The sequence below is a fragment of the Coffea eugenioides genome, chromosome 1 (genome assembly GCF_003713205.1).
Source record: "Coffea eugenioides isolate CCC68of chromosome 1, Ceug_1.0, whole genome shotgun sequence".
NCBI lineage: Eukaryota > Viridiplantae > Streptophyta > Magnoliopsida > Gentianales > Rubiaceae > Coffea > Coffea eugenioides.
Genome location: NC_040035.1, coordinates 36,444,674 through 36,461,146, shown reverse-complemented (window position 1 = coordinate 36,461,146; position 16,473 = coordinate 36,444,674). Strand labels below are relative to the sequence as shown.

Below are 16,473 nucleotides of genomic sequence, written 5' to 3'. Positions count from 1 at the left end.
TTCAGAATTTGCTGCAGAAGTACGCTTGTGACACCAGATGCTGAGATCTTAGGAAACACCCCAAAAAAAATAGTAGCAAAGAAAATAAGATCAAACTTCAAATTTCTAACTAAACTCGCAGAGGTCCTTTATGGTGGGCTTAAGAACTGAAAAAACTGCATGCCATCCTGCTTGTGTTGGGTGCGCATTATCCCAAAAGAATGCATGTTTGGGTTTTCTACAAACTGTATACATTTGTTTTCCATTGCTATCCACATCTCCACAAGAATAATTTGCTATCCCTTGACAACAAGGAGTTAATGGAGCTTCTGCATGCAATTTTGGTGCATCAAACCCCAAAAAAAAAAAATTTGTTATCACTACTTCACGAATAGGAAGAGCACAACAACAAGAGAAGGCCCTTCAAAAAAAAAAAAAAGGGAAAAAACCATTGTACAAGTTGTTTTCTTGAGAAGAGATTTTTAGACTTGAACTGAGGTAATAACGCACTCTTACATAGTAGCATTGTGTTCTACGGAGGAAAAAGAAAGAAAAACAGGAAAAGCAACCATATTTTCTGGCATAAGATTTGTGTTAAAAGACGTACATGTAGTGAAAATATAAACTTAAAGCTTGTCTAAGGACCACTGTATACTAATTTTTTTTTTTTTTTAAAAAGACTCCTTTATATAAGATTAGGTTTTTTCTAGGATAAGCACACCCAAAAAAAGTAGACCTATTATAAAATTCTAAAAATATCCTTACTCTTTTTTTTTAATAAGTAAGAAGATTTAAATTCAGAACCACTTACTTACAACTCTTCCTATCTTAATTACCACCCTACCTTACCTTTCCGCAAATATCACTCTCCCTTACTTCTTATTTCACCTACACTGCACGTTTTTGCTTATAATTTTCAAATTTTTGGCCCCACTTTTTATCCGCATAGAATAAAAGAATCCACAAGATAAATCCTAGATAACTAAACAGGGTGAACATTTGAAAAACAGAAGAAACAACAAGATCAAGAAAGTAAGATAAAGCACCTTTGCGATCTTGAACATGTTGGATAATTGTAGTGAATGCAGCATCAAGATCAAGAATCTCGAATTGAGTCGATAAGCTCTCATTGTTCAACTGTGCCACAGAATCTGCTAGAATGGAATTATGTAGTATAGACGCCATATTTGCAGTGTAATTACATTGTTTGAAACCACTACTTATTGTAATTACAGGTACACATCCTAATGGTGGCAGCGATCCCACTGCTATTCTCTTCACCCCTAAGTCTGAAATGCGTTTCAAGATTGCTGCAAGTTTTTGCACCACACCAGGGATGAAAGTAATTATGAGATCCTGTGAATGAAAAACTGTTTTGTAAAACCATAATTGCATCAAATTCATTTGCCACTGGTTGTTGTGTTACATCATTTATTAATTTCTTTTGGGTACCCTTACATTTTGTATTTCACAAGAATATAAACAAAGGTGTACCCAAAAAAATATACATGATTCCACATGGGTAAAAGCTTACAATTTCCAGAAGCGGACAAAATTATACATGTATCTTGGGGGCAGGGGTAAAACACAAAGAGCATTCAAAAGTAAAATAGGAGTACCAAAGATTGTAACATATCTACAAGCATTCTATTTTTTTAACCCCAAGTTAGAGGGAGATTTCAAACCTTACAAAAATGGAGAGATAAATGGAAGAACTTGAGAATCTTTAAACTTATGCAAACACTTTACAAAAATTATGGTACTATTCTAGCTTGACTTGATGACAAATTGATTAATCTCCCAAATCCAAATCTTTTTCCCTTCTTTCTCCCTAAATGTTAGCCACACCCCTACGTTTCAGATACTCATCCTATCATCCAAAACCTCTAAAATCTCATTTAGATATCCATCACTTCCGAGAATAGATTCTAATGCTACTTACTTTTCTTTTTTAAAAAACAAAAATGAGTATATGAAGTTCAAAGGGAAATACCATAGATAAATTCAGATTAATTTATGAAGTAATATGTTATTTTCTATTTTAAAATTAACTTGAACTAAGCTAAACCTATGAAAATGGATCGAATATCATATATAATGCTCCAAAATCGAATGGTTCTGATATATTGTAATTTTACCAAAATGGTGCCTCCTCTTGCTAAAAAAGCAGAATAATCGTTGCCTGAAAGAGTAACTAGAGTCAAAGAGTGTTCAAGGTCGCATTTTGAGTACACCGCTTTCTTGATGAGTTCTTCAAAAAAATCCACTTGGGTGCTGAAATTAGGCACTGAAGACAATGTTTTGCCCACACCAGCCCCTCCAAAGGCAAAATTTATCCCATATTGCAAATCCTTCTTCTGTGCATTCCTCATTCTATATGGCACTGGAGACTTTAGTCCCAAGAAATCCGCTGCTCATTCCTAAATTTACCCAACCAAAACTCAGTACATCATGCAGAAACCAGCATGGAGAATATGCTAATGTCAAAAAACTCATATCATCTAGTTTTGAGAGAGTTCTGCTTAAAATTTATGCATGGAAAAGAAAATTCTTGGCATTAACTGCGATACATTTCAAAATGGTAAAATCCCATCTTTCACCAAAAAAACTTATCTACACAAATAAATTAACATAAGATATTTGTAGCTAGGCTGGAAATAAATATTATGTAGTTGACTTACCAATGAAATCAGTCAGGATATGGCCGTCGGAGAATCGGCCGTCTGGCTTGCCTGGAAAAGTCAGTCCATAAGGTTTGTCCTTCCACATTTTTGGGAGATTTCCAGTATCAGCATAGGAGTCTCCGATAACAAAGAGCTTTTCAATCCCATAATTATTTTTACGTGATGATTTCTTACGATAGTGAACCTTCAACACCAAATTCTCCTGCAAAATGTGATAGATATCAAACTCTTGTACAAGAATCTTATACAATCCCTACCTAAAAGCTAAGACAATCCCGAGGTTAAGAGTCCTTTTCGTCCATGAAAAGAATTGTGAAGCTCATATAGAGCTAGACGTGAATTTATAAAAGATTCTGTAATTTACCTGAAAATGTACCGTATATCAGTGTTGCAGACAGGAAAAAGAGTTGAACTTTCATGCTGGTGTTGTTTTGAGGAAACGAAGAAAGATAACAGTCATTAGGAATCTTACCCTTTTATAAGTTCGTTTTGGGGTGGATTTTTATGAGTAATGGTAAAATAAATCAGATTTAAATTCAAATATAAACGTTATCAATTTTTTTTAAAATTTTTACTTATTATTATTTTTTGTATGTGAGAGATCTTGAATTCAAAATCTCTTACTTACAACCCTTCCCACTTTAACACCCAACCCAATCCTCCACCTATCACTCGAATGTTATGTTGAGCAAGCTTGCTTATTTTTAAAATAAAAAGGAATAAGAAGAAAAAGAATGAAAAAATAATTTTAAAAGTCATTCTAAGTATAAGAATACCAAACAAGGGAAGTGCATTAAAATATTTAAGGGTAGTATTGTCATTTTAAATGACAAGAGAGGTATGTGTAATTTTAAAAACCTCGAGGGAGCTAAATGAAATTGTTAAAAATCTCAAGGGAAGTTTTTGAAATTATCCCTCGAAACTAAAGTGGGACATATTTTATGCTTTAAGGACTAAACCAAATTTTAAATTTTAAACACTAAAGTGACCCATTTTGAAGCCAAGGATATATTGGACTAATTCATCTGGAAGATATATAGGAGCATTAATTAAATCTTTATTTGTATTGTTTTCTTAGATCTATTATATTTATCGATTTCAGATCTACATGTATTTGTGTTATGCTTGTTTGATATATTTTCTACCATTAGTGCAGATTTGTTTGAATAAAATGATCTTTTCTATAAAAAAAAAAAAAACATTAAAAAACATATTACGTAAAGTTGTTGCACTAATTTTTTGGGTGCATTGAGTCAATCACAAATAGGTTTTCCATTAACTTTTTATTTTCCTAATTTCACACACATCAAATTACAAAAGTATTATAACAAATATTTTAAATAATAATATTCAATCCAAACACACATGGTTTATTTGGATTGAATATTATCTGAAAAAATTTTAGGTATCATTTATAGTAACATTTTTTGAATGTGATATATATGTGACGAAAAAGTAGTTCAAAAACATAATACTGTGAATATTAAAAAATTTATTTTCCAAATGATCTTATCCAAAAATTTCTTGACCATGTTCATAGGTTTTTTAAGTTTCGTGCTTTAAAATACATAATAAGCACACAAAATAAAGAAATGAATCCATTGTTATATACATTTCAAACGTTATCCTCCGTCCGTCAATTACGTAAGCAGTTGCTTACAAAATATATTGACTTCTCATCCTTATTCTCTAAGGGTTAAAAATAGAAGAGCCCACATTTGTATATCTTGACTTCTTGATTAGTAGGTATTGTAATTATAAGATTTTCAAGAAAATTAATTCAAGCTACCATTATACAATCTCTCTTTAATCTGAGGAGAGATGGATTTAATGACACGGAGAAAAGAGTGTAAATGAAAAGTGATGAACTTGAAAGTTACACCATCAAAAAAGGGAAAAAACTCTCATCAATCAAGATGCCCTGATGGTGCTTTACCATCGAACCAAAAACAAAATTGTGAAGGTTCTTTTGCATGGCTATCATGGGTGCAACGTGTCAGTTTGTGACTGTGGCAAGTGAATCTATTGGGAGGTCACCAAAGATTTAAATAGTTGGCCTCCCACTGAAATGAACACTTGATTCAACATCATTCATCGAGCTTGCTAGGCTTCATTTCCTCCACTAGCTTCTGAAAAATGTCGGCAGCAGCATCAGTAGAAGCCATTGATCTTATAGACTATGTAATAAACCAAGGCAATGGAGTAAAGGGTCTTTCCAAATTAGGCCTAAAAACCATTCCTCACCAATACATCCAACCGCCAGAAGAAAGGCTAGACCAGAACCAAATAGTTGATGAAGAGTCAATACCAATCATTGATGTATCCAACTGGGATGATCCGGAAGTGGTTAGTTCAATCTGTGAGGCTGCTGCCAAGTGGGGTTTCTTTCAAATTGTTAATCATGGCATCCCACTTGAGGTTCTTGAAAATGTGATGGAAGCAGGGCATAAATTCTTTGAGTTACCCAGTGAGGAAAAGAGGAAGTATTTGAAGGAAAATTCACCTACTCCCACTGTTCAGTTGAAGACTAGCTTTAGTTTAGCAGAAAAGGTTTTGGAGTGGAAGGATTTTCTCATGCATTGGTATTTCCCAGATGATGAAAGTGTTAATCTCTGGCCTGCTGTGTCCAAGTAAGTTCTTAATTTCATGGATCCTTTTTATTTTCTCAGCGATTTACTGGGTAAAATGTGGGTAATTATTATTCAATGAAGAAGCAGAGAATCATCATGAATTTGGATTTTGCATTTAGATGTTTATCCTGATTCTTCTTAACATGGTGATTAACTGCTTTAGTTTGTATGTTATATAATTAGTTTTGGAAAATTTTTATTTGTTCAAATCAATAACAGTGGACTCTGACAGTTAATAGTAGTGGGATGGAATGGAACCAATGGTTAGTTTTATGAATTGTCTAATTATGCAAATTCTGTAATTATGCATTCCATTTGGATACAAAAGCATGACGAGTTTGCCTGAGTTGTAATGTTAGATTGAGGAAAAAATATATCCTATCCGTTAAAAGAGTAACAATGAATGTTCAATATAACTTGCACTGTTGTTTTATTTGCACCAATTGTTTTGACACTTTATAGCAGCCTTATTGATGCTTTCATGGTCTTATTCTTGTGTTTGTTGTTCTTTATCTTGTCATAGTAAACTTGACATAGCTATATGTCAATAACTTACAATGAAAAATGTAGAATTGAGAGAACAGAATAAGCAGCAGACATGAAACTAAGAAAGCGAAAGAATGAAGAAGGAGAAAGCTAAAGACTAAACCTATTCGTGTTTCAATGTGCTTTGGATATTCAGTTACAGGCCTCTATCCTATTAAACTGGAGAGGATTCTTCAATCAATATCCTTTGTGCTATTTAGCTTAACCTCAGGTGTGGAACTCTGATAAGATGGTATAAGTTTTGCAGATATGCTGGTTTATGGCCATTAGTTTAACTTATGCCTTTTTGTTTTTTTTTTTCTGATTCACGGATGAGGACAATGAAAATTTCGTCAGAAAATTGAGAATCATATTCTGTTTCATGTAGCTTTCAAGCACTATTTATATAAGTCCTCTCTTCAACAAACTGATAGTTCCTATGGACTTTTATTAACAGCACCAAGTTAACCAGATAGAGTTCATAGGTACTACTGTACTTCTAGTGTAATTGGTTAACTACCCTTTGTCATGTAATCTATTGAGCATGAGAAAACATGAGATATTGTTCTTTTAATGATATTAGGCATCCATTCTTGCAAAGATTCCTTTATAGTATTCCTGTGAAACATGAAGAAATATTTAAGGTGTTTAATGAATCATAGTAGCTTCGAAAATGTTACAGCAGAAAAGACTGAACATCACTAAAGTTAGGGAAAATCAAATTTTTAATCTTCCTGGAATTCAAAATTTGATTCCACCCTGAAACTATGAGTGGATCAGACATCTAGATACTACATTTTCTTCTGCTTTATGTCGTTGTAGTTCCACTTTATTGGTGTCAGTAATTGTCTTTGATTGTGGTTTTCTGATTTTTATGTTTCCAAGATCTCAGTCATTATGGTGGCAAATTATTTTTTTCTTACTTTTTACAGGGATCAGGTGTTGGAATACGTAAACTGGGCAAAGCCTGTAATCAGAAAGCTACTAGAGGTGCTATTGAAAGGGCTTAATGTGAAGGAGTTCAATGAATCAAAAGAATCTCAGCTTATGGGTGCTCTTATTGTCGACCTCATGCACTACCCCTTGTGTCCAAACCCTGAGCTTGCTGCTGGAGTTGGTCGTCATGCTGATATCTCAAGCATCACAATCCTTCTCCAAGACGAAGTAGGTGGCCTATATGTTCAGGGAACAAGAGCTGATCAGTGGATCCATGTAACACCAGTCAAAGGGGCACTCGTGATTAACATAGGCGACATATTACAAATTGTGAGCAATGACCGTTACAAAAGCATTGAGCATCGTGTGATTGTTAACAAAAGTAGAAATAGGGTTTCAGTGCCAATCTTTCTGAACCCTAAAGATGATGCAGTTGTTGGTCCTTTTCCTGAATTGCTGGAGAGTGGAGAAAAACCAATTTATAAGAATGTTGTCTTCTCAGATTACTTCAACTTCTTCTTCAGCAAAGGCCCTGAAGGAAAGAAGACTCTGGAATTTGCAAAGGTATGATGTACTTCCAATTCTATGAGGCTTAGGAAGTTGCAATACAATGAATTTGGGCTATAATAAGGATGCAAGGTGTTCTACCATGCAAGGTGAGAAATGAATGCTGTCTTTACCGAGGTTCCAGTGCTTGTCCTATCTGTTTCTCCATTCCATAAGAAGGAATTCAAAAGTGATTGATTTTGTTTCTTTATGAAGATATGTAATGATGTTAGATATACAATTAGACAGATTAGCCTGAAATCATGAAGTGGAAGATGTACATGTAAGTTCTTGGGCACTTTTCTGATGGGGAGTAGACCATCAGACTTTTCATGAAGTTGTATGTATGTTCTTCCTCACTCTTTGTTTTTTCTTTATTCCCTGCTTTCTTGTCATTAGCATACTGTTTTGGCGTTAGATGAGCTTATGCCCTATTCTCTACTGTATATGTTGTCATGGGCAATGCCCCTTTTTCCTTGTGTAAACCATTCTTAATAATCAAGAAAATTTTTGATGTTTTCTTAAAATATAGGTATGGGGGAGAGAGTCAACAGATTAGTAACTTTTGCCAGCTGCTTATAAATTTAAGATATGGGACTGTGTTTAGATGGGATCCCTGCCTTCTCCTACCTGTTTCCTACGAATTAAATTGAAGTCATTCACTTTGTTATCATGTTAGAAATTGGAACTTGCTTGTTGCTAGATGCACCTTATATCAGGCGTGTGAATTTGGAAGACTGAATAGTGATTTTTGAGCTCTAAAAGATCCACTCGAAACCATCAAAGTGGAAGTTGTAGTCAAGTTTCAATTGGGGATTCCACGAAGGAAACCTTTTCTATATTCATGTTCAGCATTTTTCTTTACCTGTTTCCGGAAAGTAAATTGGATGTTTTCAAGATGCAAGTTACTGACTTTAACATAATATGCTTCTCAGCCTCTTCTGAATCAGCCAAATCCACCATCTTATTTTTCAAGTTTACCTCAACTGTTGGAGCCTTCACTGGAGCAGCAACCTGTTATCAAAATGGCCTTGTAACCTAAACTTATACAGAAATGGGATGCTGTCATAAGGCTGATAAATCTTTGAAAGCATAGCTTACAAAAGAACGTATATTTTGAGCTAACAAATGTACAATCACCTCTTAAATACATTTCTAAACAGTCAGGGAGAGTAATACAACGCATCCAATATGTCTATTGTTTTTGCTACTAATGCATTATTTAGAAAACAGTTGTTCATATATTTGAAGTACTTCCAGTTATGAACCTGTGCATCTCTGGCTTTTGCTTGTCATTTTTTCATGTATCTTTGGAAAGAGACGATTTTCTTGAATCTTTGAAGATGTCATGTTAAGGGCAACCATGGCAGATACTATCTTTTGTGGTTTATTTGAAAAAAGTATCACCGATGCTAATCGCAAGAAAAATTATTCAATGGATCTTATATCTGTTTGACTCAAATGTTTGTAATGTAAGCCATAATTTGGAAAAACGGATAATGTAGGCCAGTATACTGAATTTCTAACTGTTGGAATGGGTAGTGCTTAACCAAACAGTGGGACAGAGCTTTGCATACTTTGCTTCTGTAACTAATCTGAGTCCTTATGTGGAGCATGATTGAATCTAAAAGGAGTGAGAATTTTATATTGAAATTGAGAGTGATTTTCTGTCTCATGAAACTTTTAGGATGCATCATCTGGCTTTTTTTTCCCTTATGGACACTAATTTCGGCTATAGTTCAGTTTAAATCAGTTTTATTTGACTCTTCTGCATTATTTATATCTGTCTGCAGTATTCTAGGCTAACTAGTATTTGTTAGTGCTGCTCTAGACATCATGTATTGGGATAGATGAAGTGTGCTACTAAAATATGAAGGTATTGCAATGTGAAGAGCTACTCAAGGGATTAAAATGTGAAGGCGTTTGATGAAGCAAAAAGAATCTCTCCTAATGTACGCTTTTACTTTCAACCATATTTTCTAACCATTTTGTCCAAATCCTGAACTGACTTATGGAGATAGCCATCATTCTGATATTTAGATCATCAGCATCCTGCTTCAGGATGACGTAGGAGGTTTTTACATGCGAGGAACAAGAGTAGATCAGTGGATCCATCTTAGAATTGTGTGCAATGATCAATATTGGTATCTTAAGCATCGCAACACTATTAATGTAACAAAAAACTGAGTGTTCTTGCGCCTACCGTTGTCAACCCTGCAGCTAATGCAGCTGTTATTCCTTTATCAGATATTCTACAGAATGGATAGAAGCCAATTTATAAGGATGTCGTCCGGTTGGATTACTAATACTTCTTCTATAGGAAAGGACATGAGGGAAAGTAGACAATTTGGTTTGCTGAGTTGTGATGCTAAAGTTTATGAAAGATGGGATTTGGAGGATTGAGGCTGAGCTTCGCATACCTAAATTATCTGCTAAAGCTCACATGCCAGCCCAAAGGGCACCCTTTTCTACTCACAGAAATCCGCAAAGTTTGAAACGAAGTTCTAAATAAGCTTCGTCACAGATTACAACAGATAAAGGCAACACTCCTGTAAGTACTATTACATAGAATATCAACTATACCATTTGTTCCTTGTTTCAGAATGGCTTAACTTCTGAAACAGTAGGAATAACTGCATTTTAGTGAATATATAGACAAATATTGTGCAACATATATCCTCAATACCTGTTTAATAGATTTTTTTTCTCTCAGATTAGTTCAAATTCATTGCAGTGAGGACAAGTAGACAAGAGAGTTGCCTAGTTTACAAATATATCCTGTTCAAGGAAGCTTATAGAAGATGTCATTAATTTATTTGGAGCTGTTATGGGAATGCAAAGGTAAATTAGAAACATGTTGAACCTTGAGCAGGTTTAAAGTAATAATAAATCCATATATAGATTGTGTGAGATATGTAACATTTTCTTCTTTGGGAGGTATATTGATTCAATCAAAAGAACAAGGGGCAATGTGCAAATGGGGTGAAATGCAAAGGATTACTTGAATTACCCAAAGCCGAGTGACATGTAACAGCTTCTGTCACCAAACTATCACAAGAAATTGGACTGACTCCAAAACAAGTATACAAGATAATAAACAATAAGTCTTCCCAAAAATTTCTCACTCAAAATGGATGATACGCAACTGCTGGTAGAGTAGTGGTTCATGAGATCCAAATCTCTGACCTAGAACTGTACTGAAAACTATTCTTGCGTTCTTCCATGGCTATTAATAAGAAAATACCAGACTCTGCTTGATTTTGGAATTTCAATAATTAGTTTCTGAAATGTCAGCAGCGTCTGTTGAATTTGAACTCACTGATCTCATAGACTTTGCAGTAAACCAAGGCAATGGGGTCAAGGGTCTATCCAACTTAGGCATAAAAACCATCCCTCAGAAATACATCTTACCCCCTGAAGATAGACTAAATCAGAACCAGATAGCGCAAGATGAATCAATAGCTGTCATTGATGTATCTAACTGGGATGATCCAAAAATTGCAGCCTCAATCTGTGAGGCTGCAGCCAAAAGGGGTTGCTTTCAAATTATCAATCATGGCATCCCACTTGAGGTTCTTGAAAATGTAAAGGAAGCTGGGCACAAGTTCTTTGAGTTGCCAGATGAGGAAAGGAGGAAGTATTTGAAGGAAAATTCACCTACTCCCACTGTGCAGTTGAAAACTAGCTTTAGTCCTCTTGCAGAAAAGGTTTTGGAGTGGAAAGATTATCTTACGCATTTGTATATTCCAGATGATGAGAGTTCAAAATTATGGCCTTCTGTGTCCAAGTAAGAAGCTAATTTCTGCCACCATTTCTTGTTTTGCTTCTTCCTATATACCAAGAAGCAGAATTATGTGGAGTGCAGTCCATTATCATGATATATGTGTTTTCTCCAATTACATTTCTATGCAGATTCTTTTAGAAAATATCTTTCAGTTAGGTATACATGGTTTAGTTGTTTCTTTAACAACTTTGATCTTAATCAACTCAAGAACTATAATCAGGGGAAATAAAAAAGCATTCGTTTAATATATCCTCTTGTATTTTGATAGCTGATGATCAATCAACACAATCAATCCATGCCTACCCAGGGTAATATGTGATAGCTGAAGTAGTTAGATTTCTGTTGTATTGGTATTGAAGAGAAACATGCAATTTGGCAAATCATCATTGCCTAGTTGTACAATCTACGCTCGTCACTAAAAAAGAAATTATAAGGATAGCCAGTATATAAAACCTTAGATGAAAAGCAGTCTGCTTTCTCTCAAGCTTTATCCAGATTGTGATGTTTCCCCTTTAGTGCTTTACCATGCTAACAAATTAGAATACATGATTACTGCAAACAGAAGACTACAAAGTTGAGCTGACAGAATAAGAATTTGATTATGAAACTAAGAGAACTTAAAGTGATCGAGAAAAGAAGCTATTTGATGAATAGAATAACAGCATGATAATTAGATGAAGGGACTTGTAGTAGAACCAACCCTGATGGATTAACTGCTTTTCAGACTTTGAAAAACCCTTTCATATAGCTTTTACTGTAATCAGCTACTGTAACACCTATGCTGGAAGGTCCAGAATTGAAGAAACTTTCCTACGTGTTGCGTTTCTGTTGTCGGCAAGTACTACCAAGCTAAAAGTCAATATTGAAGCAAACTACACGAGGCTAGTTGCTTTAAGCTTATGGAAGTGCTGCCTTATCTATTGATTGAGAGCAGAAGATAGCTAAGGGGATCTCCAACGGTTGTCAAAAGTACTAGTTTGATTCTCTTTGCAGGGTGTAAAATTAAAATTATCAAAAAATAAAAAGTTGAATGGAAAAGCGACACAGAAGAGTGAGTCTTGAGTTTAAGAAACTTTTGTGGATGATATAAAATGACTCTGGATTCTGTAGGCTGCCGATGTATTCCACTGAATAAGATTATCGAATTCTGAGCTTTACAAAGGGAATTAATCGAACCCAGAAGAAACTGAAAGCTGCTGAATTCCAAACAATTTTCTACTGAAATTGAGAACGACTTTCCAGAGTTTATGCTGTGTCCTGCCTTCAATATCTTGATGAAGGTCAGGGACCTTCGTACTATGCACATCATTAAGTAGATAGACCTGAAGAGTAACTCTGCACTTTCTGATATTTGCCTTTTCTCAAATACTGCATTGTAGTATAACTGGTCACTGCTATAACTTATGGGGATCCTATCTAGTGTAGAACATAGGAACTCTTACTATGGCATTACCATCAGCCATCAAATCCTAATACACCTACCTCTTCGAGATGCACCCTTTATTGGCCAAGATTCAATGGGAATCACTCTGTTCAAAATTTCAAGCCTGAATCCAGTGATTATACTAGTATTCGCTCAGCAAACAGCAACAATAACGCCATGTAATACTGGCTCAGACATTGAGAAACAGACTCTGCGCATTTCTATGTCTTGCTTCTATTATGTTCATATGTCAATTATATCTATTTCTGTTATCTGCATCTTGTTAGCTAACTATCGAAATTTTTTGTTTGTTATAGAGATCAAGTATTGGAGTACATTAAGTGGGCTAAACCAATAATTAGAAAGCTACTTCAGCTGCTTCTAAAGGGACTTAATGTCAAGAAAATTGATGAAACAATAGAATCTCAACTCATGGGTTCCCTGTATGTCAACCTTGTTTACTATCCCATTTGTCCAAACCCTGAGCTTGCTTCTGGAGCTGGTCGACATTCTGATATCTCCGCCATCACTATCCTCCTTCAAGATGATGTTGGTGGCCTTTTCGTGCAAGGAACAAAAGCTGATCAGTGGATCCATGTAACACCAGTTAAAGGGGCACTGGTAATCAACATAGGAGATATACTACAAATTGTGAGCAATGATCGTTATAAGAGCGTTGAACATCAAGTCACTGTTAATGGAAGGAGAAACAGGGTTTCAGTGCCTATATTTGTTGACCCTGCAGCTGACACAGTTGTTGGTCCATTTCCAGAAGCCCTGGAGAGTGGAGAGAAACCAATTTATAAGCATTTTGTCTACTCAGATTACTTCAACTACTTCTTCGGTAAAGGGCTCGGCAGAAAGCAGACAATTGAACTTGCTAAAAAATAATGTTCAGCCAATAAATGTAAGGTAGTCTCAACTGAAATAGCACAAAATAGTGTGTTAAGCGAGGATCCTACCCTTGTTCTTTATGTCTCTTGATCTGATACGTTGTTTGCCTTTATCCAAACATTTCTGTAGGGTTAAATCCCAGTTTTAGTTCTTAAACTTCAATTTTGGATATTTAATCTTCTAAAGTATAAAATTCGTCCCACTTTAGACCTACTTGAGAATTTGGAATTCTTCAGTTTGTTTTTATATTAACAACGATATTTTATATGTTGCTAGATATAAGAACTCAGAATATTGGAGATTCTAATGAGGATTTTGAACTATATTGGAGATCAACTTGAAATAACTAAGTGGAAGTTGTTTGTGAAATTATATTGGAGTTTAGACCGATAAATTTTTTGTAGGAAGCTTTATGTAAGATCTTTGATCACCATTTGTTTTTCTTTTCAATTCGTTCCAAATTTTGCAAGTCAGCAATAGTATCTTTCCTAGATAATATTACTAATTAATTTGACATGCTATAATTGTCAACTTACTTTTGAATTGGGTGAACCTGAAACATTCTGCAGCAGCAAATGAAGGTTCTTAGTATAGCTTGAAATTTGAAATCATTTTCTAGAAGTATAACCAAGAATTCTCGTATTATTCTAACTTTCAGGGAATAGAAGCTATCTTGTCTTTGATAATTCGTAGTTATCTTCACAATTTTCATTCTCATCACAAGTTTTAGCTTTGGTGCAGAGGGAAACTGAAACTGAAGATATGTTAGAGGGAGTGTCACAAGCCTTCATTCTTCATACTCTACCATTATGTGCGGCACATTTTTGCTTAACACCAGACATCACATATCCATCGACCAAAGCCATCCAACCAAAGATCTAGTGGGAGAATAGCATTTTGAAATAATTAAATAGTCTAAGGGGTGAGTTGATAGTCAAAACTCAAAAGAACTAAAAGGTATATTCATGTTGCCATTTGGGAATCAAGCCAAACGAATGTCAAAGATACCAAAGTCAACATGGGATTGAGTGAGGGAGCTGTAGAAGCATTGAAATATTTTTCTCCTAGTACGTAGCACAAGCTGGCCAAAAACCAACACGAGGATGTTGTTTGGTCAGCTTACTCAAAATACTTCTATAGCTAAGGACATGATGGAAAGCAGACAATTGAATTTGCGAAGTTAATTCCATTAATTGGTAAGATGCAATCAAATATTTGCTAAGTAATGAAGTTCATCCCGTCACATCTTTGTAATATTAGCATAGTGGCTATATACTTGTTAATTTGAGGCTGAGTAAAAGTTTATAGATGTCCTATAACCTAATCTAGCTTAGTCTAAGGGGAAGGGGGGGAGGTTCGATGTGAGTACAGACTCCATCGATAAAGGTCAATTAAGACCATAACGGTGATGAACCCCTGACCTCCAGCATCACCTTTAACGGTGATGACCACTGGACCAAATGGCCAGTGGCACTAATCGCTGTATAAGACAGATCATAATTTGTTCCAGATATGTCGTGGTATATCTTTTTGGTACAAACATTTACTTCGAACTATGTAGTCAAAAATTAGAGATACAGCAAAATTTCTATTCTCAAAGTATATAAAAGTGAGATTTCAAGGTTTGAATCATTTATGATCAACCTCTAAAAGACTTGATGTAGCAGCCCAAAAGGCATAGGTCTTTGGAAAAATCTATGGTTGCTTTAAAGAATCATTTTCTCAATGTCTATCACCTAATAATAATAGTTCGTTATACATTTTAAATGATTGAAATTGTTATAATCTAAAGGTTAAAATACTCATTTCACCATTTAATGATAAATCTAACACAAAGATTTGGTAACAGCTCGCCGAGCTCCTCCGTTCCAAGCTCCATCCCCGCCACCTCCACTCACCAGTGCCTTTGACCGCGCACCGCACCTTTATCCCTACCGCTCTCCATACCCGCGCACCCCGCAGCCAGCAACCGCGCGCGCCAACAGCTCCTCCTCCGCGAGCCTCTCTGCCAGCCGCCCTGCTCGCGCACCACTCCATCTCCATCACACGCGACGCACAAACCAGCGCTGCCGTTGGTAGCCCAGCCTCCCTGGTGCCAGGTTTTTCTTTATTAATTTTCTGGTCCCCGATTCCAAATTTCTTGATGTTGATGGGATTTTGATGATTGCGATTTCATTGAGTAAATTTGTTTGGATTGCATCTGTGTTACTGGAGCCAGTGGGTTGGGTTATGTCCTGCAGCTGATTTGCCTAGTCTGATATAACTGTCGGTTGTTTAGGCTCTTGGAGTATTGTCTGGTGCTGTTTGTATTTCTTAGTGGCTTTGGTTGGCCATCTGATTTACTTTTTCCTTGAGCATTTACCAGTGGTACTGGTAGCAGTAGTTTGCCTCAAATTTCTTAATCTTAAGTGCTTGACTGCCTAATTGACTACTGGGCTCTTGTGCTTAAAGTGTTGCCCGAATTCTGCACTGTGATTGCTGGAATTCCCCCTCTCTTGGGTCATTTGCTATTTTTAGTAGGTTGAACTGTGTAATTGACTGTCCAATTGGAGACAGTTTTTGAGATTTTGGGTGGAGTTGTTGTTTTGTTGCATTGTTGGGAGCTGTGCTCGGGTATGGTGGGTCCTTTTCTGCGTCCGTTTGCTGAATTAGGATATGAATGTGACTTTGCATTTGCTTATTGAAGTGGGTTGCCTCTAATTGCCTTGTGTGGGAGTGTTTTGTCTTGTTCATCTCAATTACTTAGTTCATTGGGGTACCTTTACGGCTTTTGGGTGCCTTAGGTGTGCATTTTATTGTTTGGTTTGGCCGCGTGATTTACTTCTTTTCTACATGTGCACCAGTGGTACTGGTTGAGGTGTTTGGCTTATAATTTATTCATCTTATGTGCACCAATGGTACTAGTTGTGTTGGTAATCTCGGACTGCTTTGTTTCTACATCTGACTGAATTGGGACCACAAGTGCTTATTGATTGCCATTGCTATAAGTGTTGGGGTGTATGTATGACCTCTGGGTGATTGAATTGTGCATTTTGTTCATTAGGTTGGCTTTAAATTGTTCTTGCTTTGAAT

At 35.8% G+C, this 16,473-nt stretch overlaps 3 protein-coding genes across 3 annotated transcripts; 2 read left to right on the top strand and 1 right to left on the bottom strand.

Annotated features, from left to right (window-relative positions):
• Window positions 1-105: 105 nt before the first annotated feature.
• LOC113771403 (GDSL esterase/lipase At5g03610-like) lies at window positions 106-3,082 on the bottom strand. The gene is made up of 5 exons (XM_027315987.1): window positions 3,028-3,082; window positions 2,661-2,891; window positions 2,118-2,389; window positions 1,026-1,335; window positions 106-308 (listed from the first exon to the last, which is right to left on the bottom strand). The coding sequence occupies exons 1-5, from the start codon at window positions 3,080-3,082 to the stop codon at window positions 106-108; spliced, it is 1,071 nt and encodes a 356-aa protein (XP_027171788.1).
• A 1,647-nt stretch (window positions 3,083-4,729) lies between these two features.
• On the top strand, window positions 4,730-7,827 carry LOC113760818 (feruloyl CoA ortho-hydroxylase 1-like). The gene is made up of 2 exons (XM_027303554.1): window positions 4,730-5,293; window positions 6,751-7,827. The coding sequence occupies exons 1-2, from the start codon at window positions 4,800-4,802 to the stop codon at window positions 7,322-7,324; spliced, it is 1,068 nt and encodes a 355-aa protein (XP_027159355.1). The 5' UTR covers window positions 4,730-4,799; the 3' UTR covers window positions 7,325-7,827.
• Window positions 7,828-10,548: 2,721 nt separating this feature from the next.
• Window positions 10,549-13,587, top strand: LOC113760828 (feruloyl CoA ortho-hydroxylase 1-like). Its single transcript, XM_027303565.1, has 2 exons — window positions 10,549-11,087; window positions 12,825-13,587. Exons 1-2 carry the CDS (start codon window positions 10,588-10,590, stop codon window positions 13,396-13,398), a joined length of 1,074 nt encoding a protein of 357 aa, XP_027159366.1. The 5' UTR covers window positions 10,549-10,587; the 3' UTR covers window positions 13,399-13,587.
• Window positions 13,588-16,473: the final 2,886 nt, after the last annotated feature.

Coding starts and splice junctions, on each gene's coding strand:
- LOC113760828 (XM_027303565.1), top strand. CDS start 10,588: ATGTCAGCAGCGTCTGTTGAATTTGAACTCACTGATCTCATAGACTTT. Junction 11,088..12,824: donor TTATGGCCTTCTGTGTCCAA/GTAAGAAGCTAA, acceptor TGTTTGTTATAG/AGATCAAGTATTGGAGTACA.
- LOC113760818 (XM_027303554.1), top strand. CDS start 4,800: ATGTCGGCAGCAGCATCAGTAGAAGCCATTGATCTTATAGACTATGTA. Junction 5,294..6,750: donor CTCTGGCCTGCTGTGTCCAA/GTAAGTTCTTAA, acceptor TACTTTTTACAG/GGATCAGGTGTTGGAATACG.
- LOC113771403 (XM_027315987.1), bottom strand. CDS start 3,082: ATGAAAGTTCAACTCTTTTTCCTGTCTGCAACACTGATATACGGTACA. Junction 2,892..3,027: donor GATATACGGTACATTTTCAG/GTAAATTACAGA, acceptor TTCTTGTACAAG/AGTTTGATATCTATCACATT. Junction 309..1,025: donor ACATGTTCAAGATCGCAAAG/GTGCTTTATCTT, acceptor AATTGCATGCAG/AAGCTCCATTAACTCCTTGT.